The sequence below is a fragment of the Penicillium antarcticum genome, assembly GCF_028974205.1.
Source record: "Penicillium antarcticum strain IBT 31339 chromosome Unknown utg000005l_segment0_segment0, whole genome shotgun sequence".
Taxonomy (NCBI): domain Eukaryota; kingdom Fungi; phylum Ascomycota; class Eurotiomycetes; order Eurotiales; family Aspergillaceae; genus Penicillium; species Penicillium antarcticum.
The window spans coordinates 1,025,841-1,053,568 of NW_026695303.1; the positions used below are offsets into that span (position 1 = coordinate 1,025,841).

At 48.3% G+C, this 27,728-nt stretch overlaps 11 protein-coding genes across 11 annotated transcripts; 8 read left to right on the forward strand and 3 right to left on the reverse strand.

Annotated features, from left to right (window-relative positions):
- Positions 1–2,442: 2,442 nt before the first annotated feature.
- On the reverse strand, positions 2,443–4,179 carry N7508_005041 (uncharacterized protein; the record flags this gene model as incomplete). Its single annotated transcript, XM_058463107.1, has 1 exon — positions 2,443–4,179. One exon carries the CDS (start codon positions 4,177–4,179, stop codon positions 2,443–2,445), a length of 1,737 nt encoding a protein of 578 aa, XP_058319585.1.
- Positions 4,180–5,216: 1,037 nt separating this feature from the next.
- N7508_005042 (uncharacterized protein) lies at positions 5,217–5,581 on the forward strand (the record flags this gene model as incomplete). The annotated part of the gene is made up of 2 exons (XM_058463108.1): positions 5,217–5,352; positions 5,415–5,581. The coding sequence occupies 2 exons, from the start codon at positions 5,217–5,219 to the stop codon at positions 5,579–5,581; spliced, it is 303 nt and encodes a 100-aa protein (XP_058319586.1).
- Positions 5,582–6,476: 895 nt separating this feature from the next.
- N7508_005043 (isopenicillin N synthase family dioxygenase) lies at positions 6,477–7,585 on the forward strand (the record flags this gene model as incomplete). The annotated part of the gene is made up of 2 exons (XM_058463109.1): positions 6,477–6,748; positions 6,808–7,585. 2 exons carry the CDS (start codon positions 6,477–6,479, stop codon positions 7,583–7,585), a joined length of 1,050 nt encoding a protein of 349 aa, XP_058319587.1.
- An 861-nt stretch (positions 7,586–8,446) lies between these two features.
- Positions 8,447–9,274, reverse strand: N7508_005044 (putative EF-hand calcium-binding domain protein; the record flags this gene model as incomplete). The annotated part of the gene is made up of 2 exons (XM_058463110.1): positions 8,447–9,165; positions 9,214–9,274. The coding sequence occupies 2 exons, from the start codon at positions 9,272–9,274 to the stop codon at positions 8,447–8,449; spliced, it is 780 nt and encodes a 259-aa protein (XP_058319588.1).
- A 1,347-nt stretch (positions 9,275–10,621) lies between these two features.
- On the forward strand, positions 10,622–11,668 carry N7508_005045 (zinc-binding alcohol dehydrogenase family protein; the record flags this gene model as incomplete). Its single annotated transcript, XM_058463111.1, has 1 exon — positions 10,622–11,668. One exon carries the CDS (start codon positions 10,622–10,624, stop codon positions 11,666–11,668), a length of 1,047 nt encoding a protein of 348 aa, XP_058319589.1.
- Positions 11,669–12,987: 1,319 nt separating this feature from the next.
- On the forward strand, positions 12,988–13,212 carry N7508_005046 (uncharacterized protein; the record flags this gene model as incomplete). The annotated part of the gene is made up of 1 exon (XM_058463112.1): positions 12,988–13,212. One exon carries the CDS (start codon positions 12,988–12,990, stop codon positions 13,210–13,212), a length of 225 nt encoding a protein of 74 aa, XP_058319590.1.
- A 765-nt stretch (positions 13,213–13,977) lies between these two features.
- N7508_005047 (uncharacterized protein) lies at positions 13,978–14,250 on the forward strand (the record flags this gene model as incomplete). Its single annotated transcript, XM_058463113.1, has 1 exon — positions 13,978–14,250. One exon carries the CDS (start codon positions 13,978–13,980, stop codon positions 14,248–14,250), a length of 273 nt encoding a protein of 90 aa, XP_058319591.1.
- A 452-nt stretch (positions 14,251–14,702) lies between these two features.
- Positions 14,703–18,068, reverse strand: N7508_005048 (putative potassium/sodium P-type ATPase; the record flags this gene model as incomplete). Its single annotated transcript, XM_058463114.1, has 4 exons — positions 14,703–17,427; positions 17,483–17,577; positions 17,634–17,760; positions 17,812–18,068. 4 exons carry the CDS (start codon positions 18,066–18,068, stop codon positions 14,703–14,705), a joined length of 3,204 nt encoding a protein of 1,067 aa, XP_058319592.1.
- A 1,019-nt stretch (positions 18,069–19,087) lies between these two features.
- On the forward strand, positions 19,088–19,888 carry N7508_005049 (putative exosome complex subunit Rrp46; the record flags this gene model as incomplete). The annotated part of the gene is made up of 2 exons (XM_058463115.1): positions 19,088–19,423; positions 19,481–19,888. 2 exons carry the CDS (start codon positions 19,088–19,090, stop codon positions 19,886–19,888), a joined length of 744 nt encoding a protein of 247 aa, XP_058319593.1.
- A 751-nt stretch (positions 19,889–20,639) lies between these two features.
- Positions 20,640–22,460, forward strand: N7508_005050 (putative NAD+ kinase Utr1; the record flags this gene model as incomplete). Its single annotated transcript, XM_058463116.1, has 1 exon — positions 20,640–22,460. One exon carries the CDS (start codon positions 20,640–20,642, stop codon positions 22,458–22,460), a length of 1,821 nt encoding a protein of 606 aa, XP_058319594.1.
- A 2,000-nt stretch (positions 22,461–24,460) lies between these two features.
- Positions 24,461–26,275, forward strand: N7508_005051 (putative GABA permease; the record flags this gene model as incomplete). The annotated part of the gene is made up of 5 exons (XM_058463117.1): positions 24,461–24,545; positions 24,613–24,673; positions 24,730–24,962; positions 25,013–25,855; positions 25,911–26,275. The coding sequence occupies 5 exons, from the start codon at positions 24,461–24,463 to the stop codon at positions 26,273–26,275; spliced, it is 1,587 nt and encodes a 528-aa protein (XP_058319595.1).
- Between the last annotated feature and the right edge of the window lie 1,453 nt (positions 26,276–27,728).

Here is a 27,728-nt window from a genome sequence, read left to right on the forward strand (position 1 = left end):
AGGTAAAATCATCACGCAAGCCAATGAGATGGGTATTTAATGCTGATATTTATAACGTTGAGGCGCCGTGAAGCCAATCTAACTCTGATATCGGCAGATAACCCTCATATTTGCCTTCCAAGGTTCTCATGGATCAATTCGGCGAGGTCTCCAACTTTATCACTCTAGTCCCTACCCTTGACCACAACCTTATTAGGTTATTTTGAACTTCTACCCACAGTCAACATCGCACGAGCTAGCTTCTAATTTGGTCAGTCCACAGGCCACAATTGATAGATGAAACTTGATTGAGCCACTGCTAGTTTTGTTCGTTATTTTGAAGAGACAATAACTCTATTTGCCTCGACTGTGTAGCGGTCAGGACCCGAAGTCCTGGTGATAAGTGTCTCTATAGGAGGCTTGTATTCTGATCACACCGTGCTGCGCCGGGAAGAAAGATCGGTAGTTGATTACATATGGGAATGAGCTTCTATTTGTCAATTTTGTGCTATCAATAAATGCCACAAGTTACCACGTGTGGCAGTGAAATGACCAAATTGGTGAGTTGCTGACCGGTAATAAGGTTACTGTCTCCCCGATGTGACTTGCTGATGCAGAGAGAGCATGCCGACTGGTCTGGCTGTTGGCAAGAGACTGCCATTGGCAGAATATGCTTTTTCATACGATTTCCTCCAGGAAGCTTACCTTTGATGAAATGATAGACCTTTGACAGGACAAGATAGCCTTTTAGCTCCACAAACATTAATATTATCATTTTTTGCAACCCGTGCGCCATTATACCGAGTTAAACGGACAGTGGTATGGCTTAGGACCTTTTCCAACTGCTCGGGTAGTTCAATATTCTCCCCGGGACTTTTTGATCAGATATTGCACAGGTGGTAGGTGCGTACAGACCAGATTCACTCATTGCAGGCTTCAATATTGATGTGTGAATAGCTTCGATTGGGTTGCTCAGAAGCAAAAAAGAAATCATCCGCGTGCCTTTTCCAAGCTATATTTGGATAGAGGGACAAAATAATGTAATATGGCATCATATGCCAGGTACAATGGATCACCCGAGCATCAGGCCTCTGGCTTTGAGTCAATTTCAAAAGCCTGGTCCATGAAAGTCGGTATGTTTTGAAAGCCGAAACTCGTTGCCGACGATGATGTTGCTGATCTGTCAGCTTACAGGCTCCATGTCGTCAAAATACCTATTTACTGCAACATCGGAACGGCAAAAAGTCTCCTCACCCCGGACTTTCTGGTACTTATTTATGAGCACCGACAGCTACTTCTGCAATTTTAAACTCCAGATTCAGGATGTATGTTCTTTAGTGGCGTAAATCTTTCCGTAAGAGCCTCATATGAGGACCGCATAAAAGTACACAAGTATGAGTACGAAGAATTTGTATTTCTCCTCATATTTTATTGACTTACGTTACTGCTGCAGGATATTGGAGCCCCATAGTCATACCACCGCTACACTGGGATTACAACTCCATGTGCGGTCCGTTGCTTCGGGGCCTTTAATATTCCAAATAGCACCCTGGTCCCAGCATTTTCAGGGTCACATTTGTGCCCGGATACATTGAAAATGGTGGGACTGCACAATTTGCCAAGCCCTCCCCAACGTTAATTCTCCATAAGTACGGAAGTATTTGGAATTGCAAAAGAATCACGGGCATTTGGACCGGCATATAGAGATAAGGCTTCTTGATGCCCCGGACCTTTTTTCGGAAACCGACATTTTGTTGACATTAGCCTGCTATTGAAGTACGATACTGAGTAGCAGTCGCAGGCACACGTCGCTCCTATAGTATTCAGATCCAGACTTCAGTACGATTTCTTCTTTTGCCAGCGAAAAGAATTGGCACAATATCAAGATGGTTCCACAGCATATTCTGGCCTTTCACAGTAGCAATGAATCGTGCCCCAAGCCTGAAACAGGAACACCACATACGTCACACGCTCTCTGCACTGCTTACAAAATGAGTCGGACAGTTCTGGGGCATTGTGTCAGAATGAAAAACAAGTTTTGGGTGGCCAATTTAGCAAAATCCAGCTGGAGGCACTATTTAAAACGGCAAGGAAAACTGCTTCCCAAATTGCAGTTCAGACTAGTCTTCAATAGGCTCATCTGGCCCAAGGTAGGGATTGAGGGCTGACGGCCCGTGCCGGGCTACGGGTTACTCCGGAATGGGCCAGCGGAGAAACGCAATGGTATCGGTACGTGTATTCGGTAGTCCATGCCTAATCCTTTGTGCAACAGGGGACCAACGGCTCTTGAACATAAGCTTGTGATTCTTGATCCACTGTAACTGTATCGTGTGAATGAACGCTTTAGAAATGTACTTTCACCCTTAGATACAAGTTTGAGCTTTTTATGCTATGATGCTTGTGAATAACTGATTTTTATGGCATGAAGAGATATTCTGCCATGGAGCAAATAAAGTCAGACTTTCAGCAGCAATTTCCCTCAGCGGAGCTTCCAGTAAGAACCCGAGGCGCATGGGAATTATCCAAGCGACAGAAACAAGACGCCTTGATGGGGACATCGGCAACAGCAACAGCTAGCTTAACCGACGCTTCAATAACAGCCGCTTCGTCCGTTTTACCCAGTCTAATCAGACACTCATGATAACCCTGGAGTGACCAAACATTGTTAGGATGACGACGTGGCCGAATAACAGACTTATCAAAGCCTAGATCCGCACGATAAGTCCGCGCCGCTTCTTCGATATGTCCTTGTTCCATTAGCAAGGCGGCATACGCGTGACGGACAGGCTGCATCCATGACCAAGGCTCGGCATATGGCAACTTGTCTTCGATGTCGATCGCAGTCCGGAGTGAAGCAAATGATTGATCGTAGTTGGCACAACGATATTCAATTTCTCCCTCTAGCATTGCCTCAGCAACCTTGAGTACATCGACGATTGTACTGTTGTAGGAGAGACGTGTCTCAGGGACCCGTGTGTACGCTTTACGGAACAGCTCCTGTTCCTTTTTGGCGGAGGCCACGTCGCCAGTCGCGGCATATGCTAAGCCTCTCGCATAGTGAGTAGTTGCAGTGGTACCTGCATATAGTTCCTGGTCGTTGGGCAGCTCTTGGCGCTTAAGCTCCTCCCACATGCCAAAGCGAACCATCACATGTAAGCGAGTAGGAACAAATTGTTCCAACCAGTCAGCCATCGGAGGTGACTCGATTCGAAGGACTTCCTCGGGCAGTGTGGCTTCCATGCGAGTGACTGCGTCGATAGCAGTCTTCGATTGGCCGGCAAACATAGCCGCATAAATCAAGGAGTGATAGTCGTGCATGCGGTAGAAAGTGTAGAAATTCTTCGCACCTTTCTTTTGAAAATATTTGTCATCAGCCAGAGTAGACTTATAGTTTGAAGAGATGGAGCGCCTCCAATCGCCGATGAGGATATCCAAGTGCGTGGGCATATGACGGACGTGACCAGCGTCAGGGATTAGATCTCGCAGCTGATCGGCAGGGTTGATTCCCAGTTCTGGGGTAGGCGACATTTCGATGTAGTGAATGTAAAGATGAAGCAGACCGGGATTGAAGTATGCACCATCCTCTTTCTGTGCAAGCGCCCGTTCGAGAACGGCTTTCACCTGCATGGTGGGGGCTTCAGGGTTTGCTTTGCCAGTAAAAAGGTCCCACAGGGCCCAAGGCGTCATATTCATCAATGCATCAGCATAAAGAGTAGCAATATCGAGATCATGCCCGAATGCTTCATACACAGGCTTCATAGCGGCAGCATAGCTTTTGTTGACTGCTGGGTAGTCCTTTGCGGGCTCATTGGTCGGAAAACGGAATTGAATGGCCTCGACGAGAGCTTTCTCGAGGTCAGTCGCACTGACCGCATGTCTTTGGGCCTTCCGTGAGGCATCGAAGCCTCGTTGAACGCAGGTGTGAAGGTCACCCTGGTCGAATTTCTCCCACGGCTTGTTGTAGTTAGGGCCAACTGCGTAAGCGAGACCCCAGTATGCCATCGCACAACAAGGGTCATGTGCAATGGCTTGCTCAAAGCAATAGGCACCTTCCACATGATTGAACGAATAAACCCATGTTAGGCCACGATTAAACCACGTCTGAGTATCTGCGCTGGTGGTGGTTATCTTATGGCCAAATATGCCAAGGTCGTAGTACTCGTCACTGGCTGAGACAGGAGAAATCGTTCCTCCGGCCATGATGATGGTTTTGAGGTGAAACGGAAGGTTGAAGATGGGTTGGGACTGATGGAGAAGTTGGATTTTATATGTGAAGTGTCGATTACATCGTGAAAGTGGGGTAGATCGAGTGGTGCCACGAATTCATCAAACGCCGTAAAATTGCTTTCAAGATCGGGCCTTAGCCAGGCACTTCTTTAAATTCGCACATAAGCCATGTTACAAGCCGATCTTTAAATTGACGTCGCTCTTAGCCGCATGAAGACAAACTTTGTGTGCTGATCGATTTGTATGTCGCTTATTTGCGGCAATATAGCCACGCGGAGTTATTAAGCTTTATCTTGATCTGAGCTTCAATCCCCGAGAACAAAGGCCGAGGTGTTAGGTGCCGAAGATCCCCGAAATGAGCTAGTTAATATCGGTGCCTAGGCGAATTGCCACTGGGCTCGCTCCATATATAGATAGTGAACCACGTCATTGGATATTGTTCCTCCGAAAAGACCAATAGCCCGTAATGGTCGAGTGAACAGGAAATAAGCTTTTACTATAAATGGCCAAGTAACGATCTGCCTAGTCCCGGCACGGCCAAACAAGACATAGGGTCGATGGATTCAGTTATTCGGCGCTGAATCGACATGGTAGCCTTTATTTGGAATACTACGCACGTTACGTGTTCTAAGGACCTTTCAAATACCAAATATATCCTCAATCTTGGTGGCACTGATGGTTTTAATCACCGCGAATAGCAATCATTGAGAGCTTGTTTTATTCTATAGCAATACACAACGATTGATTTTTATACAAAAACCAGTTTAGTTGAAGAAGGAAGTGAGGTAGATCAAATTAAACGGTCAAATAAATAAAGAGTTCCGCGAGCTCGAGAAGCGTGTCAATTTGATATTAGCAGGGGCGTTGAAAGCCCTAACCATGTCATCAATGATCATGGTGACGTTGAACGGTGAACGTATAAGTATAGTCATATAGCCTTCCCCAAAAGCAATACCACATTTATCCTTTACCTACTTTGGTCTTTTTACTTAACCCTGTTTTCATCTGACATGGCCGATCGGTGGGAAATGCAGGACACGAAGTCCCTATCTAGAAAGCATAACTTCAACGAAGGGCTCGATGGCAATGGCCAAGGGATTCAAGACCCCGTTGAGCCAGGCTCAAATGATATAGATGAACGAACCAGTAAGTAGTTGACTATTTTGATAAGGATTTCGGGGTTTCAACGCGCTAACACTGTTCTGCAGCTCAGGATTACAAGACAGCCATTGAGCGCAGCAGGGCCTTCGGAGGCGAACGAATTCGCCACGCAAAGCCCAAGACCAACAAAGGCTACAAGGAAAGCTCGGATGAGGAGGATATTGATATCTCCTGGCGGCCTGATCCGTCTGGCCATCCGCACAGGACCTTTTAGGTGGTTACCAGGCCTTCCTCGGCTTGTTCGGAATTGAGTATCTTTAGCTGGAACTTTATACTATTTAAAATACATAACACAATACCGTAGTACCCAAAGATGCCATATCGAGTATTCTTAATTCATTTTTAATGCTCAAATGCCTTCGGACGTATTGTACATCCGGTGTTTACTGCTGGATTGGCTGGATTATGTCGATATGGATGTGGTTTGGGCACATGTCGACAGACTCCTCAGCGGCATCCTCTGCCTTGGGGCGAGGGGGATGACAGGCACTCCTTTTACTGGTGATGATATCTACTACCCTGGACTGTTTGATCTCTGGGAACCCGAATCCCTCATATGCTTCAGCTTGTGGTTACTTATGTTGGACCTCGCTTAATCAGAATTGGAGGGCTATTGATGCATCACAGAATTCATTGTTAGCCTCGCCGTTTCTTTGAAGCTAATCGAAGGCAAGTGAGAAGCATCGGATATAGCCGCTTGCATACTCTAAATGGCATGGTAAGCCAGGAAAGACGCGACTTTAGGGCTCCGCCTTAGTTGCCGGCACATTGGAACCACCGAGTTGCTATGACGTATGGAGAACAAAAAATATGATCAATGCAAATTATCCTTGAGCGTTAAGGTTCATATGAGAAATCCAAATAATAAGTAGCCATATTCATTTTCAAATTCTGCACTTTTCCGACTTAACCCGACATCCCAAACAGAAAATTACACTGATCGCCATTCTACAGAACGCGGTTGCAAAGCACACGACCACTTACTGCATCGGCAAAATGTGGGGGTGGACCCTCTTAGCGAGAGAGCCCCAGGTACAAAAGACGCAGGGACCCCTGTATGTGCATTGATCTCGTTCGATTTTGTTTCCATTTCAATTCAAGCTTTAAAAATGACTACTACGTTCTCGTCTTTGCCAGTCGTCGACGTCGGACCTCTTGGATCGCCCTCGGGTACATCACCGGAAGAGGAAATGATCCTAAGCAAGCGTCTATATGATGTGTTCGCTACCACAGGCTTTGCGTACCTCACGAATGTACCTCTCAGCTTCAAGCATGAAGATGTATTCAATCTATCTCGGAAATTTTTTGCGCTGCCAGAGGATGAGAAGATGAAGCTGGCTAAGCGTTCGTTCCGTCGGGAACATAAGAACACATATCGCGGGTCAATATCTTAGATCTTCTTACTAAGTTGGTGATCCTTCTTTACTGACACTTGTGAAGATATTTTCCAACGCAGCCGGAGCTCGCATCCGACAACCTCAAAGAAGGGTTCGAGATAGGTCCAGCAAAGCCAATTCGAGCTCAATCGACCATCTCACCCTGTTCGAAATTCAACCTCGCCGAGCCGAATGTTTGGCCAGATAAAAATATCTTGCCGGAACGGCCTAATCTCGAGAAGCTGTATATTGAGCTACAAACATTGGCTTCAAAGCTGCTTTCCCTCTTGGCCGTGTCGCTGGGTAAGCCATCGGATTTCTTCACACCATATCTAGATGACTCTTTGAGCACGCTCCGTCTCCTGCATTATCCAGCTATGGCATCAGCAGCCTCCGGGTCAGGGTCTGCATCCACAGAAGAGGTGAAGCTTAGCTGCACTCCACACACGGACAGTGGTATTTTAACCCTATTGCATCAAGATTCCACTGGCGGCCTGGAAGTGCGAAATTCCTCTGGGGAGTGGGTCTCCACTCCTTATGTCCCAGAATCACTCGTCGTCAACATTGGAGATTTGATGGCGAAGGTTTCTGGTGGGCGATTTGTTGCGACTATGCATCGTGTTCGCGCGCCGGCAAAAAGCTCTTCCGCTGCTTCTGTCACTGGCCAACAGAGCGATGGTGCACAGATTGGGCGTATCAGCGTTCCATTCTTCTTCGAACCCGGAGAACATTGCTTGGTTCGATCTGTCGATGAAGACGAGGGCTTTGTCGTGTATGGCGAACACGTGCGAGCCAAGATGAAGACCTGGGTTGAATTCCAGGATGATGAGGATGAGAACTAACATGGTATGGCTTGTATATACCCTTCCTTGGGGAGACCCTGGATCCGTGGTCCGCCGATTTGTTGCCCCTGCGATATTCCTGTCCATATTCTCCACAAGCGGCAAATTTGACTCAAGCGACTCTCGAGTATTTATCTCGGATTATCTTCCATTGCGACATCTCCATAGCGACATCTTCTGTTCCCAAGTAACAATTCTGGTCTCAATTTCATATGCAGCTTCATTCATGTACCTTAGGACCAATTCTTGCCAAACAGGATGTCTTGGGTTTTGTTTTGTATAGTGAGTTTTGGTCAAGAGTATACCTACTCGACTATTGCACATTGTCACTGCGGAATGCATCCTGGAACTCACTGGAACGCGATTCAAATTAACGGGTCCTACATTCGGAAATAAAAGCAAACGGACGTCCATAGACTGTAGTGGGTGCTGCGCACACTCCTCAACCAGCAGTACATTGTCGCATAAGTGAATTTTGCATCTGCAACACTGGAACAGATCCAGAAAACTAGCATTGTGGGCTTGAAGTATGTGAATATTCCCACATCATTCAAAAGTGATAGGTCACATTCAGTAAAAGGATTAAGGACTGACGATGCGGCTACTCGTTTCGCCCCTCACCGCTATTAGGCCAACGAGAACGGAGATATATCACACTGTATATATAACTTCGTATGATCCTGCGTTTACCTGAATTGTCTTCTCCGTTATCTAACCGGTTCACTGGTCTAAGCTTGGAAGATGAGAACCAAGTCTGCATTGATTCCATGTAAATATCTATTCCAGAATCTATGAACCAAATCCACGGAGCTCCTAAGATGAGTGGCTCGGCTCCATATCCAACAGAAGCTATCCTAATTGTCAAGCACCTCCTTGCGCAGCCACCCATTGGAATATCTCCGCGATTTTATCACTGACAGCACCAGTCCGCGGAATCTCATGCCCACCACCATGATCATAAGTCCGGCGTTTCTCGGGATCACAAATCCCAGAAAGATGCACGCCAGCCACATACCGCGGATCTTTCGCGCCATATATATGCGCGGTGGGGACATTAATTCGGAGGGGACTTGTAATCTCATCACGCAATTCATCCTCGGTCAACCCACCATCCAAAGAGTCAAGACCAGTCCAGCGCTTCGAGCCTTGAGCCAGCACAGCCGAAGACCCAGCCTGCGATGCCAGAGCAGTTCTAGAAGCGGCATCACGCTCGCGCGCCTCGGCTGATACATGGAAACCCAGCTCCTCAAGCATGATCAAGGATGCGCCACCACAGACGAAAACTGCAGCTTTGAAAGGCGGTGGGAGGTGCGGTGTTTCTTCTTGGTGGAGTAAGAGAGCAGTAGAGCCCAAGACACATCCTTGGGAAAACATAAGCGCCAGATCGTAGGGGCCATTCTTGGCGATGTAATCGGTCAGCCAGTTATAGGCTTCTCGGATGGAGTCGACATCATCGCGTTCCCAGAAGGAGTAGTAAGGCGGGCTGTAAAATAGGTCTATACCTGGTGCCGGATTGCATTCGTATGGAGCATCGATGAAGTCGAATTCAATAGATTCGGGGAGTCTGGTGCGGAATGACGCTGGCTTGGGTTAGTGTTTTGGGGCGGGTTGTGGGGACGGGAGCTAACAGATCTGCGAGCGGAAGATGCTTCCACTGGTGCCTTTCCCGTGTAGACAGAGGACCTTCATTGTGGATAATTGAGAGTGAAGTGAGAGAAAGGGATGGTGGGGGAATATCAGCTTGACCCCGCCCCGCGCTTAGATGCAAGGACAAATTCTCAATGTCAGCCCTCGGCCCTTTTCTATCAAAGCTGAACTTGTAGGCTGATGCTTTGAGTCCGTTCTTCTCCTGTTCTTCGCCCTCTTTTGACTTTTGTTTTCTTCGGAGAAATACCAGTATCGCCCTTGCGTCGTAAAAAATGACACACCCACAGAAAAGGGTGTCTACGCGCCTTCAAACGAAGCTCCTCGCGTCGAGAAGTCCGTCTTTTTCGCAGACTCTGCGTTCAATATTGATAACCACGACTGGCGCGAGAATTTATCCGCCTCGCCCTCTGAGATGTCGTCACAAATTTCAATCCCGTACCGCCCTGATTGGGATACCTCGTGGCCGGAGGACATGGACTTTGGCCCTTACTGCAAGCAGGTGGAGTAAGAACTTGAAAAAAAAAACATGATAAAGCTGAAATTGTCGTTGTTTACTTCCATCCAGATACCCAAGCCCCAATCAGTTTGCTCGAATTAGGGCTCTGCGCGCGGGTATCTGGGAAAGTCATAGTCTGCCCTGAGGGTAACCGGAAGAGGGGAACTGTGTAATTCCTGTGCAAGAAAAACGGCATTGAAATGCTGAACAGTGATGACGAGCTGAGAAAGGCCATTTTGAAGAGGTTGTCTTTTAGGTTGTGATTCTCTGGGTCGACCTTCCGAAAGACGAGACCGGAATTTGAAGATAGCAAATCGATTGATACAGATAGGGCGCATGGAAGTGTATTTGCTTGCTTCTGACGGTAATTGGCTCCGTTGAAGAAACACCTTGGTATTTCTTGCTCCTTTGATAATTTTTGCGCCCATTGTGCAGATCTGCATCATGCTTCGCATCTTTGCATGTTGTTTGCGGCACTGAATTATATGAATGAACCTGCCTGGTCTGCTTATGAGATTTGTCCATGGGACTTTGTGTCTGAACTATATTGCTGCCTTATACCTCTTCGGCTCTGAATATGGCCCTGCTCCGCCATGAAGAGATTGAGAGTGATCACTCCGAGAAGCCGCCAAGCTGCGGGAGTATGTTTCGGGCCAATTTGGCTATACCAGGAACACGGGTCATGTGGAACCGTTTCCCATTTTAATGTTTCATAACTGAGGACAAGGCGGTGCAGACTTTGCGATGCCGAGGCAGAGAAACGGAGTCGGCGCAATAGTTGGAACGAGTGGGACTTACCGAAGAACGTCATGATCCATTTGTAATCACCGCTTTCAACTATTTAACGGCTAACTTCCAGCAATAGCTATTCATTAACTATACATCGTCTCAAAATGTCTACACAGAAAGCAGTTGTCGTCGTCCAGCAGGGCAAGGAGGGTCTTGTCACTGACCGCCCTATCCCCCAACTTCGGGATGACTATATGATAGTCAAGACCGTCAGTGTGGGCTTGAACCCCACCGACTGGAAGCACATCGCCTTCCTCTCCCCTCCAGGTGTCCTGACAGGATGTGACTACTCTGGAGTCGTTGAGTCCGTCGGAAAGAACGTGACCAAGAAATTCGCCAAGGGTGACCGCGTCTGCGGATTTGCGCACGGCGGTAACGCCGTCCAGCCCGAGGACGGTACCTTCGCCGAGTACATCGCCGTCAAGGGCAATTTGCAGTGGAAAATCCCGGAGCACATGAGCTTCCAGGAAGCCGCTACTCTCGGTGTGGGTATCGCCACTATCGGCCAGGCTCTGTACCAGAGTTTGAAGCTCGCTCTGCCCACAGAGCCCATCAAGGATAACACTCCTATCCTGATCTACGGTGGTTCCGCCGCGACTGGAACCCTGGCTATCCAGTTCGCCAAGCTGTCCGGCTACAGGGTCCTGACCACGTGTTCGCCTCGCAACTTCGATTTGGTCCGCAGCCTTGGAGCCGACGAGGTCTATGACTACAACAACGCCAATGCCCCTGCTGAGATCCGCAAGGCCACCGATAACAAGCTGAAGCTCGTCTTCGACTGTATCTCGCTCGAGGCCAGCGCCGCATTCTGTGACAATGCCCTGTCCACCGAGGGCGGCGAGTACAGCGCTCTTCTCAACGTTAAAATCGCGCGTGAGAACGTCAACGACCGTTTCACTTTGGCTTACACCACTCTTGGCGAGGCCTTCGAGTTTGGCAACATTCCCTTCCCCGCCAAGCCTGAGGACAATGCTTTCGCTGAGGGGTTCATTCCCGTTGCCGAGAGCCTGCTAAACCAGGGCAAACTCAAGGTTCACCCTCCCAAGGTTGGCCCCAACGGCTTGGTTGGTGTGATGGATGGCTTGAAGCTGCTCAAGGAGGACAAGGTCAGCGGCGAGAAGCTGGTCTATAACGTCTCCGAGACTCCTTAAATGGGATTCTACTTTATTTCTACGATGAGCCTAGTTAAGAACGCCAAATCACCATCTTCGTTTTTGTTTTATTTTATTTTATTTGTTTTTCTACAATTATCTGCCACAGTGGTCTCTAGATTGTACGGCATGTCCTCGAAAAACCATTAAGCTTTCCCACCTTGTACTACAAGTTCTATATCGTCATCATGCACTTTAAATCACCTATCTATACCCAGCTGCCCAGGCAGCTGCGCTATACCTTACCCCTCATCAAACCACCTGCACGATCCTTCCCCAGCTCGGAGGTCTCGCGTCCTCGCACGAGATACGACGTCAAACCACCTGGGCAGATGTAAGAGCCCAGTTTGATTTCAAATCACGGACGCCAATTAATAATTCCCTTTTCTGCCAACACCTCGGCAAAATATCAATGATGAAAAAAAATCCTTATGTAATTAAATAAAAACCTTCTCAAATAACAAAAACCTTCGTGTGAGACAAAAAAACCTTCGTGATAAAACAAAAACCTTCGTGTGAAACAAAAAATCCTTCGTGAGAAACAAAATCTTTCGTGATGAATAAACAGTTAAGATCCGCGGATGGGCTTTACCGCTTTGGGTTTAACCTCCACCGGTGGCGCGAAACCCCCGGCAGCTGATGAGCTTAGATTGCCGCCCAACCAAACACCCTCGGGGACCGGCTGCTTGGTCCAGTCTCCGCAACTCTGGGAAGCTTGTATGACATAAGATGGGTTTTCAGGGTCGCCACGGTGCTGTAGTATGTAGATTTTGGTTTTTCTGAGGGTAGTAGGATATTATGTCTTTCGTTTCATTCTCTCTTTGCAGGAACTGTTCGTTGAAATGTTTTTTTGATAATAAGAAAGTCCTCATTATTGGCGCCACCTCTGGGATTGGCAAGACTCTCGCCGATAAGGTCGTTCAGAGTGGTTCTAAGTTGATTGTCTCCGGAAGTAGACAGGCGAATCTCGATGAATTTATCAACAAGTTTGGAAGTGACAAAGTATCTGCGAATACATTCGATGTTATACAACTCGAGCAGGGAAGGTTCCCAACCTAAAATAACAGAGGACATCTAAGATACAACTCCCAGATCCCAAAATTCGCATCAGAAATCATCATCGAGAACCTCGGTCTAGATTGCGAACTCAGGATTCCAGAAATCTAGCCATCATTTGATTTCTCCTAGCCTGAAAGCGTGGACCTAGACATCTTCGACCAAGAGTTGATCACGAACTACATCTCAGCCGTGTGCTTGACCGAGGCATTTCTTTGGAAGGACTTCAAAGCTAAACAGCCATTACATTCACGACATCGCAAATGCCTCTCGTTCCAATGATGCGATGCCCGAAGTACGGTGCTTCAAAGGCCGCCTTGCACCATTTCATTCTCGCGCTGCACACTCAATTGCAGGATGGGCATCTTCTTGGGATGTGCTTGCAGGAGTTTGTTGATGAGGTTTGGAGTCGCTTGATACAGGGTGAAGAGCCGATTCCTGTTGGGTCTGCTCCAGATATTTTTAATGCGTTTGAGGTGAAGAGGTAGGAGTTATATCGGGATATGACGGAGATGCTTTCGGGGTTGTTGAAGTAGTTCTTGCGGTGAGGGTTTAAGTATCTGAAATGAGGCTAGATAGATTCCGCCGACTTGGTTCCATATACAGCTCACGTAAAATATGCGTCATGTCATGATTTTCGTGTATCTCAGCCGTCAATATAAGTACCCAATGGTGGGAAAGGAATTGTCGAAACAGCCTGTCCCTTACAAGCAGCCAAAATCACTTAATAAATGCGAGATATCATGAACGTGACCTGCTGCCATGCCATCTGACCATACATGCAGTGAGACCATAGAAGCATTAGATTCCGATAGCGCGTGGTCCCAAGAGGTCGGTGATCATTATCTCACAGATTAGTCCGCAAATCAAATGGCAGTGAGTTTACCAACAGCGGCCGAACAGAACACTTTCTCGTCTTCGAAGAATAGGCACTTTGGAGCATAAAGCACACGATAGTTGTACGGCGTACACTCAGCAAAAAGCCATGCATGTCGAGGGCTGACAACCTGGGGAAGTCGGATCGGTGCTTGCTGCCACAAATTCCCCGCAATGAGGCGTAGGGCGATCAGTCTACTTCCTATGAGATAGCCCGTCCTTGCAAAAGTTCAACAGGCCTCGAGATCCAGCTGTTATTTGCACCGTGCTGATAATATGTGGCGCACCAGGTCTGGGGTACACTCAAACACGAAGAAAACAAAGAATGCTCTTCGTCAGCGAGGGACCTCACATTACCTTTAGCATTAAATTATGCCATGCCTGATGCGGGCAGTATTCAGTCACGACACACGCTCATGTCGCATCAAACCGAAATTGCACCCCTTGATGAAGCTGACAAAACGCATTCTATGTTTGAGTGCAGTGAGCTCCTTCACGGGTTACTCCCAGACATCCAGCAGACTAACCTTCCTTCTTACAACACCACTGAGCCAGCTGAAGACAAGATTAGGCTTGATGTAGTCGCGTTCACTCCAGAGGACACAGCCACAGAAGTGCAACCAAAGAAGCCTCCGAGAAGAGAACAATAATTAGCCTATTATGTTCGAGCTACCTTTGGCAGACGAGACTGGTAGATGGATGTGATACGCGAGTTAATGAAGGTGTGTCCCCAGCCGGTGGAAAAAGACTACCAAGCGAAGTCAGGTAGGAAACCGACGCTCGTGATAGGATAGGTATATACATAAAGAGAAGAAATCTTCGAGCTCGTTTCTCAGTCGAATGCAATTCTGCTAGAATAAATTATTGAAATTTTCGATAGAATTGTGAACAGACTTATGACGCCTATCGTAGATTGGCCATTTAGGAAAATTGGCTATGTATGGGTCACAGTCCTGCTCAGCGGAGCATTTAATTTCATTCTAGATGTTGATAATGGTAAAAGAGAGACACGCAAAAATGGGCATGTTGAAAGCCCAAAATTCCAAGCTTCATGACCAACATAATGTTGAGATAGCCAGCCATGATCACCATCCAACCACCGTCACTTCAACTCAACACTAGCATTCGCACTCAGCGAAAGGGGCGTCAGAGTAGCCAGACCAGCCCGCGTCTCAGCATCCTCCAGCGTAAGAGTAGCATTCTTGCCACTCCCAATACCAAAAGCCCGCTTGACAGCCTTCCAGCTCTCAACGAGGATAAGGTAAACAACAGTACACCCAAAGACAACACCCCACTCCCAAGTTATAGCCTGGTGTTTGAAAACAAGCTGGTTAACAACCGGAAGATAGATGACCGGGAATGCAATTACAAATCCAGCCATCACGGCCCAGAACAGGAATTTGTTGTCCCAAACTGTAGGGAAGACAGAGAAGGTCTTTGGGTATCGAATCGGATCCATGTTGAAAAGCGATCGAGAAAAGTGTTTTACTTCCCAAGCTGTGACGAGCAGTAGGAATGTGAGCGTTGCGTAGGTAGTTGCCCGAGCGCGGAATACACTATCGCAGGTTGGGTTATATGCGGCATTACATCCATCTCCTAGAGATGAAGTACCCGTACCTGCTGCGTATATCACACAGACAAATGCAACTAAGCATAATGTGCCCATGAAAGTTCCGTATATCATTTTGTCAACAATCAACTCGCGAGTGAAGACACCGATACGGAGGTCATGGGGTGGTCTGTACATGATATCAGGCTGAGCCTCTTCCAACCCAAGACCAACAGCTAGGAACGAAGACGTAACCAAATTGGCCCAGAGGATCTCGAGTGGAGACAATGGGAAGACCGAGTCCCCACCTTCATCTTTGAATGCGAGCGCAATCAAGAGGAGTATGACTTGTGCAATGTTCGAGATGAGCAAATGCATAAGGAACTTTTGGATATTGTCAAAAAGCCGCCTTCCCTCTTCCACAGCCTTCACAATAGACGAGAAGTTATCATCCGTCAAGACCATATCAGCCGCTTCCTTAGCAACATCACTTCCATTTTTGCCCATGGCGATGCCAACATCTGCCCTTTTAAGTGCAGGAGAGTCGTTGACACCGTCACCCGTCATGACGCAGAATGCCTGGCGTCGATGCATAGCATCTACCATGCGGACTTTGGTCGCAGGGCTACAACGGGCAATGACCAGAGGTAGCTCTTCGATGGCGTCGATCTCCTCGTCGGTCATTTTATCAAATTCGTCGGCTGCCATTACCAATCTGCCAGCCTTTACGAGAGCCGTCACACGGTCGAGGATTCCGACTTCGGATGCGATGGCTGTTGCTGTTTTGATGTGATCTCCTGTCAGCATGTGTACGGTGATTCCGGCCATCTGGCATCGGCGTACTGCTGCGGCTGTTTCGACTCGTGGGGGATCGTAAAGCCCGACTAGGCCGCCAAAGCGAAGGCTTGATTCGGCTGCACTTCGTGGAGATACTTGAGCGAGCTGGTCCGCTGGAACGGTTTTGTAAGCGATGCATAGGACGCGGAGACCTTCACCTGCCATCCGATCGGCTGTGTCTCGGATACTTTGTCTCTCGGTTTCATCAATGTTTAGGTGAGGGATGATGGTCTCTGGTGCTCCCTTGGTGTATACCTCCATAGTCTTGTTCTGAGGGCTGTTGTAGACAACAGTCATTTTCTTGATAGCTGAATCAAATGGATATTCGGTATTCAAATCAAGCTGACGCCTCTTCGTAACAGAACTCTTCCCAAAGTCAAAGCGCAAAGCCAAGACATGAAGCGCAATTTCTGTGGGTTCACCAACTGCACTCCATACCTGCTTATTATCATGGTGCACAGTCGAAAGATTGCAAAGAGATATCGCCCGCAAGAATGTATGCAAGGCAGGATGATCCTCAATAGGCCGAGTAGAATTCCAATCGATTTCATCCAACTGAACAACTCCACTAGTCGGATCGAATGGATCAGTCGTCTGGCTCACAGTCAAAGTCCCAGCATCAGGAATCCAAGCCGAGCGCGCAATCATCTTGCCCTGGGTTAGGGTTCCAGTCTTGTCAGAGCAGATGTTCGTGACGCCACCGACAGCCTCGAGGCATTGGAGTTTGCGCACGATGACATTTCCTCTTGCCATGGCCTTTGTGCCAACGGCGATGGTGATTGTAAGAACTGCAATCAATGATTCCGGAATGACGGCTACTGCAACACAGATGCCGTATATGAGGACTTCGCCCTGTACATCCCACAGATTGACCGAGAAAACGATGATAGCCAATAAAATTGCCAGTGCGAAAAGTAGCAGTGCAAATTTGCTCAGCTTCACTTGCAATGGCGTGCCAACCAGCCCCAACATATTCATAACAGATAATTTAACCCGTTTCCACACACGAAGAAGAGGACCTGAGTCACCAAGATCAGACTTCGTCTGTAGCAGCTGGGCGATCCTTCCAACTTCTGTATTCATGCCTATCGCGATGACGATTCCCATTGCGCGACCCTGAGTAGTACTGCAGCCTGAATAGGCCATGTTGGTGCGATCGCCAATTGGGATATCACGTGCAGCGAGGGTGAGATGGGGAGTTTTGAGAATTGGAAGTGATTCACCGGTCAGAAGTGCCTCGTCCATCGAGGCATTCATGCCGTCGAATAGTCGGAGATCGGCGGGGACGATGTCGCCAACTGCCAGTTGGACGATGTCTCCCATGACGAGGGATTCGGCTTTCACAGAAGCTATTCGACCGTCTCGGAGTACTTTACAGATTGGTGCGGAGAGACGGTGGAGTGAGAGGATTGTCTTTTCGGCTCTGTAGTCTTGGATGAAGCTGTGAGAAGGTTGTTAGTTTAGTCGGTATTTATGGAGCGGAACTTGGTTCTTACCCTACGATGATGTTTAGGAGAATCACTGCAGTGATAACACCGCCTTCGATGTAATCATCTATTCCGAAGGATAGGGCCATGGTGATCAATAGGACCTGGATCTGTGTGAGCATTCATTGTCTTCCTTGATATGTAGTGTTGAGGAACTTACTAGTGTCAGACTGTTGGACACCTGCCTCAGCAGTATCCCCCAGATGGAGACACTCTCCATTTCACGCACGGTATTCGGACCATCGCGCTCGAGGCGGAACGCCGCTTCTGAACCAGAGATGCCATTTCTGTTTCACTTATCAGCAGTGTTCACATTCGTATACACTAGGCCGACATACCGGAGGTTAGTCCCGAGGAGAGTAGCAAGCTCAGATGGATCTATGAGATGGGCGTTCTGACCAGGGTCCTCTTTACTAGGAGGTAGATCGACGGCGGGATGATCAGTCGTAAGCGAGATGGATTTCTCGTAGGTAGCACAGGGCTTAATATTTAAGGGGCTGGCGACATTGGGGTTGGAGCTGGGTTCCGTATAACCACATATAGGAGGCTCCGTCGATTCCTCGACATCGAGAGTAGAATCTACGGTCACGCCCATTCAATAGGAAGGAAAAGAAAAGGGAGAAGTGGCAATGAGATGGATGCTCTGAATATAAGGTTGCTTTGGTCACCCTGATCACTATACCCTGGGCAGAGGAAAGGACTGTCTTCAAAGGGAAGAAGCAAAGGTAAGAAGAAGGTAGAGTACAACCTGGAAGTGGCTTTTGGGCGTGGTTTTTGTAGGCAAATGGTCCCAAATATCTGCACATGGCCAGCTTCCTTTTGAACCAGATGAGGGGATGCCCCAGTGAGGGGGGTTAATCATCTTGCGAGGCTGCGATGTCATTGGGGCAAGCCATACAAGTAGACTCTTGGCTCTTGGTACCCTTGGCGATTGCTGCTCATCCCGGTTTGCAGTCCACTCAGATCTTGGGACATGGGTATGCTGTAGTGGGATTGGATGGTCTGCTAGTCCGGGGATAAGCCACACTTCATTGGTCTCTTGGGAGTCGTGGCGTTCTATCCCTGGGTCGGGACGCTGGCGACGGCTTCTCAAACTCCGGTACTTTGATATTCATGGGCGACCTTCACTAGTGTTAGATCGAGGTGATCGAACTAGGGAGAGCATCGCCTGTGTGAATGGTGTAACTGTGGACCAAAACTGTATTAGCACAGCCAGGCTGGGCATTCCAAGATCTCGGCATCTTGGTACTGACACGTCCATTTGTCGGGGGCGACCTATAGGAGTCGTAAGCGGGGTTTAGCTTGATAACCGGATTAAGTTGGGTGCTTTAGACTGGTGGGCTGATGAAGTGGGAGATAATGTAAAGGAGAGAAAGTACAGGATCAGTTACTATGAAAAGTAGCGAACACAGTACACAGAGTAGATCACATTTGTCGGAAGTAGAAGATACCGCGAAGTATGTGGTGGACCGTCCATCAACCAAGTACCCAGTACAAACACCTACAGCCAATCAGAACGGGCCAGTGATAAAAAATTGCGGGAAGCTTCATCTCTTAAAAACGATCAACAGAATAGCAGAACAACAGCTTCTGTCTTCCCCATATACCTTCAAGATGGTCGGTCCCACAGCATCCCTCTCGCACTTACATCGTGCCGACGGTTCGGCGTCATACAAATGCCCCGCCACCGGCTACAACATCCTGGGTGCCGTCAATGCCCCAGTCGAGCTCCCAGGACGCCGTGACGCATTGAAGCCAGAGGAAGCAACCGTGGAGGTCTTTGTCAAACCTGGTACTACCACCGCTGGTGTCGGAGAGAGATATGTCGAAGGACTCTTGCGCTCTGTGCTAGGCAAGGTGGTTTTGGGCCGCGAGAAAGGATTCCCGCGTCGTGGTGTTGTCCTCACTCTGGCCATCGTTGGAGGTGAAAACATTGAGCGTGGTGACTCTGTGAGTATTTCCAGACTTTTTTTCCGGTGCTCTGGCCTGTCTTTCTAATCTATCTAGTACCTCACTGTTTTCCCAGCTCTCTTGCACGCCGGCTTGCTTTCTATGATTTCCGCCTCTGTTCCCCTGTCGATGACTTTTTCCGCGACTCTTCTCGGTGTAACCAAGTCTGGTGACATCGTGCGCGACCCCTCTCCCGCTGCTGCCAAAGCCGCCGTGTCCCTCCACGTCTTTGCGATCTCCTCCAAAAACCACCTTCTCCTCAACGAGAGCGAAGGACGATTCGACTTTGACACTTGGGAGCTGGCCCGCCAAAACGCTGTCACCATTTGCCAGGGTTCCTCCAAGGGCTCCGACGGCGATGTGAACATGGAAGAAGAAAAGAACGCCAGCGGAAATGGCTTCATTCGGGAGACAGTGGAGGATCAGATCTACAGCGACTACGTCTACAAGCTTGACTCGATTTGAGCACAGCAATACACGGAGAGTCAGAAGTGATATAGGCCGAGGGTGCAATACCCCTGTCCCTGAGCTGCCGTCACACCTAGTCCTTTTCTTTCCACGCACACGATTTCCCCAGAGATGTCACATTTCCCACTCGACTAGGGTGCGACAGTACCACCCACTACGTGCCTGAGTATGACACCCGATCGAGGCACCATCACCTGACTGTCGCTGCATGTACAACACGCTTTGCCTGCCACAAGCGACAGTCCTGCAGAGGCTTGTTTCGCTCCCTCGGACTCTTGTAGTCCGAAATGAGCATGGTGGCCCCTTGGGGACCACTTGGTTACGTCGCTACGGTGAGAAATGGAGCGGTGAAGGGGAATAAGTATGTCAGATCGCAGGTGAGCGATTTTCGGGCATTTAGGCTCCATAGAAGTAAAGCGAGCACAACAAAGCCACTGTTCATGCAATGTCTTGACATAGTAAGATAACTATAGACGTCAGTATCTGAGCGCACCATACATAGGCGAGCAGAGTTCGACTAATGCGGGAAAGTGATTAATCCACGGGTCTCTCTGTCTGGGGAGAAGTCTATCTTTCTCCAATGACTTTCTCTCAATCCCCGCCAAACCCTAAGCCCATCCTCAATTTATCCGGGCGCATCCTTGTCATAAGTGGAAGACGCTAGAACCCCATCTCTGACCCACGACAGATCTCGAGACGTCGGATCCGCAATCCCCGTTACATCCGAGTCACCCTTGATTACTTTCCTATGGCGAGCCGCGATACCCTTCAGTCTGACAATTCATCTCTCTCGTGCTCACCAGTCAGTGCGGCGCTTCTCCGCGACTATGCCCTTCACATAGGACCCTCCCAAACCCACACCGAGATCCCCGACACCCCTCACGGCACAGTCTCGCCCAAGTCTGAGATCCAAGAAGAGGGCTTGTCGCTGCCTCTGACGCTACGGCCCCTCACGAAGTCCATTTCTCGGCCTCGGTCCCAGAAAGCGCTGTCGACTGACTGCATCCCGCGACAAACCATTCTGAAAGCCCTAGCCTCGCGATCCTCGATCATCACCAATAATCCGAACACGATGTCGGCGAGTTCCTGGACGAACTTGTTGAACAAATCCACCCAGGCTTCCCCGCCTTCCGATGACCGGCAGCGCCGCGGCAGCAATGCCTCCCAAAATCTTTCCACAGCCCTTTCCAACCTGCAATTAAACGGATACCTCGATAGATCGCCGGCAACTGCACGACTAGTATTGCAGTCGCCATGCTATTTCCACCAGCGTTTCGACGACGCTGTCAATATAAAGAAGGTGCTTGAGGAAATCGCCGATGACGAGTGGCTGTCCCACTCACGGCTAGTTCAGACGGCAACTGGTGTGCGTGAGGTGTCCAAGCAGCTCCAGCGCCGTCCGATCAAACGCGCTGTGCGAAATGTCATGATTGTCACCAAGGCTCGGGATAACAGCCTGGTACACTTGACTCGGGAAGTTGCCGAGTGGCTGCTTTCAACGCCAAGATATGGGAACAAACAGGGTGTCAATGTCTATGTGGACGCGAAACTGCGGAATTCCAAGCGCTTTGATACACCGGGTCTTTTGCAAAAAGATCCCATGTTTGCGCAGATGCTGTATTTCTGGACACCAGACCTCTGCTGGACATCACCGGATAAATTTGACCTAGTCTTGACACTAGGGGGTGACGGCACCGTTCTCTTCACTTCATGGCTGTTCCAGCGTGTTGTGCCACCTGTGCTCTGCTTTTCATTGGGCAGCCTCGGCTTCCTCACAAACTTCGAGTTCTCAAATTACAAATCACAACTAAATGGTGTCATGGGTGATGTTGGCATGCGAGTCAATCTGCGCATGCGATTCACATGTACCGTTTACCGGAAAGACCGGAGTAAAGGCGCAGAGGCAGGTGCGGTCGAGGAAGGCGAACAGTTCGAAGTTCTGAACGAACTGGTCATCGACCGCGGCCCGTCTCCCTACGTCTCCAATCTAGAGCTTTATGCCGACGACGAACTTCTCACTGTTGTCCAAGCAGACGGCTGTATCTTTTCCACTCCAACCGGCTCAACAGCATACTCCCTCTCAGCTGGCGGCTCTCTCATGCACCCTTCCATCCCCGGTATCCTCCTCACGCCCATCTGTCCTCATACCCTCTCCTTCCGCCCAATGGTCCTCTCAGACTCCCACCTCCTCCGCATCGCAGTCCCCAACACATCCCGCTCAACCGCATACTGCTCCTTCGACGGCAAGGGTCGCGTCGAACTCCGCCAAGGCGACTATGTCACCGTCGAAGCAAGCCAGTACCCCTTCCCAACAGTAGTCTCCAACAACAACGAGTGGTTTACAAGCGTCCAACGCGCTCTTCGTTGGAATACCCGTGGCGCAATCCAAAAAGGCTGGGATGGCGGCGACGGCGCCGACCTGAGTCCTGACCCCAACGAAGACGAGCAATGGGACATCGATACCGACACCGGCGTCGGCGGTACAGATAGCGGCATCGGTCCCAGTGAAGACGGAGACGCAATGTCCCCCAACCCCATGCGTCGACAAATGAGCTTACTCAATATGTGAGCTCACAAGTGCAAGTTAGCGATTCTTCTGTTTTGTTGTTTGCTCTATACCTTTTTTTTGGTTTCTTTCTCTCGGGATTATATCTACATTCTTATTCCTTTCCCATCTGTCACTATCAGCGTCATAGGATCTATTTGGCGTTCGGCTCGCATTGTATCTATCTATCCATTTTCCATTTGTTCATTGGCTCGATGGCTGGCAGAATCATGTCTGGCTTTTTCATGATTATTTTACCTTGTCAATAGATTATGACATGTTGCCTCTACGGCAGATAGAGTGCTTCGGCGGGTTCCTTTGGTTGACTTTCTTGCCTGGATTTTTATCTCCTTTCGGGCTGTGTGAAATATATGTTAGCTTTGGAACTACTTACTTTCAAAGCCTGTCTATTATATCGACTAACGGACTCATCCTTTAGGATTATACCAATATTCACTTCCACAAAGTATGTATTTTCGCTCTCCACGATGACCATATAGCAAGCAGTTCTTGTCATCACGGTACACACTTAAAACAAAACGGAATGCACAACTGCCACGTTGAGTAACGATACACCTCCTGGACCACATGCTCATAATCCGGAATAAGAATACGCACATCGGAGAGTATCTAAATCATTAGCGAAAAGTTGATTGTTTCAATCATTGGCTTCGACAATATGATGCACGGATTCCCCAAAACTGATCTTTTTCTTCTCCCCTCTGCCGCCCACGGATCTGAGAATGCAATGGGGTAAACCGAAAGGATCTGGCACGATATATACCTCAATAGATTGGGAAAGAAGCTAAAGCGGCAATAGGGCTATAAATGGATACACCAACCACTGAGAGAGAGATTGCCATAGGGTTGGGAGGAACCATTTGCGATGTCAAGGAATTCATTTGAATAACATGACCTCTACATCTTCCTGGGTGCTCAGTTCTTGCTCTTTTGACTATCGAAAGTACAAAGCTAAATATATACTAAGCTTTAGAAGCCTCAAGCAACAACTCTCATGATTTTAGAAATTTCCAGTATCAAGTTTGCAGATATGTATCAGGATCTGGGTAATGTACCAATGCTAGTCAGCTTGATACCTTCGTGCTTCCCGATATAGGGGAACCTAGGTACATGTCAGTATTGCAGCTCTTCAAATTTCTTATAAAGTCCTCTTTCGTCATAAAGGAAGACCGCTTTTAGACCCACTAGATTCTTATACTAAATTCTAGAGGTTCCTCGGGTCGTGTCAACATACCCTTAAGGGTGCGTGTGACACTTTCCAATATCTGGTTCCAGACGGGGCTCCCGAGAATGTGCATGATAAGCTATGCCCAGAGGAGAAAGTGGGAAATAAGGTTGTTCTATTGTGTGTATCACAGTTGGAGAGAAGTCGGCTACACGGGCAACTTGATAGGCAACTTCAAAGACTGGTTCTGAACTACGTCTCCTATGCCACCCTATCAGCCACCTACAATCACACTATGAATTTCAAATTATCTGTTTAAGAAGTCTTCACGCAGTCAAAACTGCCATTGACTATGGAGTATAGCGTCGAGAAAACCAAACTTCGGCAAGAACATAGCGCAAGGTCCAAGCACCGGCCTTACAAGGCTTCCACCGGGCCGACAAAAAAAGGTATGATCACCTAGGAATAATGAAAATTATAGATCCAAAGCTGAGATAATGATACCATCGCATATGACTCAAAGCAATTCTCCTCGAGTTGCCCCCATAGCGCCGGAGGGGCAGTCTTATCTCCATTGCTTATGAGTTCCCCCGCAACAAAGCCGAATCTTTGGGCGTCGGTCCCGGTTGGTAAGGGCCGGCCCCACAGCCATCGCGCAGACCTTCTCAATACGGAAACCCTAACAGAATATCTATCTTATCACGCCCTTAGCTGCTTTGGCCACTCCGGGGTGACAAAGTATGGGGGAGAGCGGATGGTTCCGAAGGTTATAAGATGTATCGTCTACCCCTTGCTAGGTGACATTTGCCTCTTACTCATTATTCTTGACTCTGCTACCATGTCGACTATAGAGGATGACCCGAAGGTGTTTCAGGGCATGCCTAATGAAGATGCCCGTCTGGAGAATTTGGGATATGAGCAAGGTTAGTCTACTCAGAATCCTTCTCGATGTTGACTTGCAACAAGCAGGTTGCTAATATGTTACTGCAGAGCTCAAGAGATCTTTTGGTCTCGTGAGTATGATTGGATTTAGTTTCAGTGTGGTAACATCGTGAGTAGCATATCACTCTGCTATGTCGCATCTGATCTGTACTGACAACATCCCAGATGGACGGCATTGAGTGGTGTATTCATCGTCGGCGTGACTTCCGGCGGTCCTCCTGTTATGATCTTCAGTTTCATTGGTGTCAGTCTGTTAACATTAGCTGTCGCCATTCCTATGGCAGAGATGTGTTCGATGTACCCTGTGGCGGGTGGTCAATATTCATGGGTCGCGGCACTGGCTCCTCCCAGTATAGCTCGAGGTCTTTCTTACGTGACTGGATGGTTCATGTTGATTGGTAATGTTTTCGATCCCATTGCCTCTAGACACCTGCTAATACCGGTATAGGTCTATTGGCTATGGGTGCCACAAATAACTCGATTGCCTCGAACTTTGTTCTCGGCATGGCCAACCTGATATTCCCCGAATTCGAAATTCAAAGATGGCAAACTGTCCTAGTCGCCTACCTCGTCGCATTCCTCTCAGCCGCCGTGAACCTCTGGGGTTCCCATTTACTCCACCGAATCTCAAAAGCGATTTTGATTTGGAACGTTGCATCATTTGTTATCGTTACAGCCACTATCCTCGCCACAAACGATCACAAGCAGCCAGCATCCTTTGTATTCCAGGATTTCCAGAACGGAACTGGATTTGGATCCGGCATGGCCGCTATTATCGGTGTCTTACAGGCTTGCTTCGGTATGTGCTGCTACGATGCCCCGTCACATATGACAGAGGAAATGAAATCGGCCTCGAAAGAAGCGCCTAAGGCCATTGTTCTCGCCGTTGTACTCGGTGCAGTCACTGGACTCATTTTCCTTGTTTCTCTCTGCTTCTGCATCGGTGATATCGAATCGACAGCTGGCACGAGTACCGGTGTACCCGTTATTCAGATTATCTATGATTCCACAGGAAACAAAGCTGCTACTGTTATCTTGTCAAGTTTAATATCAGTCATTGTCATCGTGGCTGGAAACAACATTCTTGCTGAAGGCTCGCGTGCTGCGTATGCCTTTGCCCGAGATAATGGTCTGCCTTTCTCCAAGTTCTTTAGCAAGGTCGAGAGCAAGTCTCACGTCCCTGTCAATGCTGTGCTTCTCACTCTTGCTGTGCAACTTGCGCTTGGTGCTATTGAGTTTGGTACAACCACTGGGTTCCAGACTGTTATTGCTATCTCGACCGAAGGATTTTGTAAGTTTCTCTGTTCCGCTTTCTTGAGAAGCCATCGCTAATCTCTCATTTCCAGATCTATCATATGCAATGGCACTTATCAGTCGCCTGGCTGGATACTTTTTCGGCCATGTAACTAAGCTCGACGGGCCCTACTCTTTCTCCGTGCCAGTCTCTATCGCTCTCAACATCATCGGACTCCTGTTCCTTCTCTTCGCCGCCATTACCTTCAACTTTCCGAGCACAAACCCTGTTGATCAGCAATCTATGAACTATACCAGTGCTGCTGTTGGTGTTATTGGCGTTATCAGTTTTATCACCTGGATTACAACGGGTCGCAAGCAATTCTCTGGCCCTGGTGGTGTGAGCTTCTTAAGTGGACAGAATACCGCACAAGAGGTCACCGCAGCAGATGCACCGGTGGCCGAGAAGAAAAGTTGATTGGATGTTTACTGAAAAGCGATATATACTTATACATAAATCCTTGTCTTGGAGCCATATGTCTCTAACAATTATACTCATTGGGGAAGACATTTCGAGTTATCTGCAAATTTCACTTATACTTCAAGTGACTGGACCCAGCGTAGAGTCATATGTTGCCGCCTTTTGGACGTCAAAAAAACGTACTGAACATCGGTTTCGTTGATGTTGCCGTTTGAATGTAAATCCGCAAGATTTTGTACACACAGCGGCAGGAACTCATAGCGAGCTAGTCAACTGGGCGTTTCGGGTAAGAAGAAAGACATTAAAGACGGGATAGAAGCAAGACACATTTGAACGCAGAATGGAGCACGCCAAGGCCCCTTACTTGGGATCAGAAAGTAAGCACCATATTTGATCCAGCAAGAAACCATGAAGCTGGTGAGAAGGAATGTATATTCAAATCCACACAGCAAGGACGCAGCCTCAGCTTCCGATGCCTGAGAGTCTCCAAATGACCCTGAGGGCATCACTGACAGATTGAGATCAATACAAGAGGAGCGAGAAGCAAGTGATGCCTCTTCGAACTCGCGCACCTCTAACGACACTTGGATCTGGGGTATCAAACCAACATCCCTTTCTGTGGAGCGCTCTAACTAAGAGGACATACTTACCACTGTTATGAGCACTGCTGCGGTAGCCAACGACCAAGCAAAATATGGACAGGCCGACTGCAAGCAATCAGAGTCTGAACATTTCCCTGTGCCCATCAGTGCTGTGGTTGAAAACCACCAAGAGCCATTCAGTGTAGGCGAAACAGCAGCCGCGGGAGGTGGATGCCGCTTTTAGGAAGATGTGGAACACCAAGAGGGTCTAGAAAATTGCTAAGATAAGTTACGAGAGGCAGAAGAGGGCTTTTGAGCTTTGGCATAGGCAGGATGTTGAGATTATCAGGCGTCGTCGGCAGCTTCTGAATGATGCCGATCAGGAATTGGAGGATCTTTCCAGGTTTTGATAGCGAGGATGGGAGCACATCCGGTTCAAATTAGATGGGATTTTCCTGCAACAAGTAACCTTGTCAGAGCTGAATATATCATCGAAAAAGAGGAACCTGATGTTCCTCTTGGCTCTTTTTGCAACGAATTATTGCGGAATTCAAAATTACAATAGATTGTTCACGTGGCTGATACTGAGAGCATTTTGATGGGGATGGCCTTTGAAATGCATGTCTCATTCGAGCAAACCATACCAAATACAAACGCTGCCGAGTTCCCATTACCTCCATGAATGGTTGTGACTGAACTAACAAATGAGTTCTTCCTCCTTTCGTTCAATTTCCCGTACCTCTTGACGGATACACCCACATATCATGACTTCGATCTTCCTTCAACCTAGTGTATACATCTACCATGAAATCTTTGCGTCTCTAAGGCCTCCTGGGTTTGGGCCGCATAAATGGTGATCGACGCAGTGC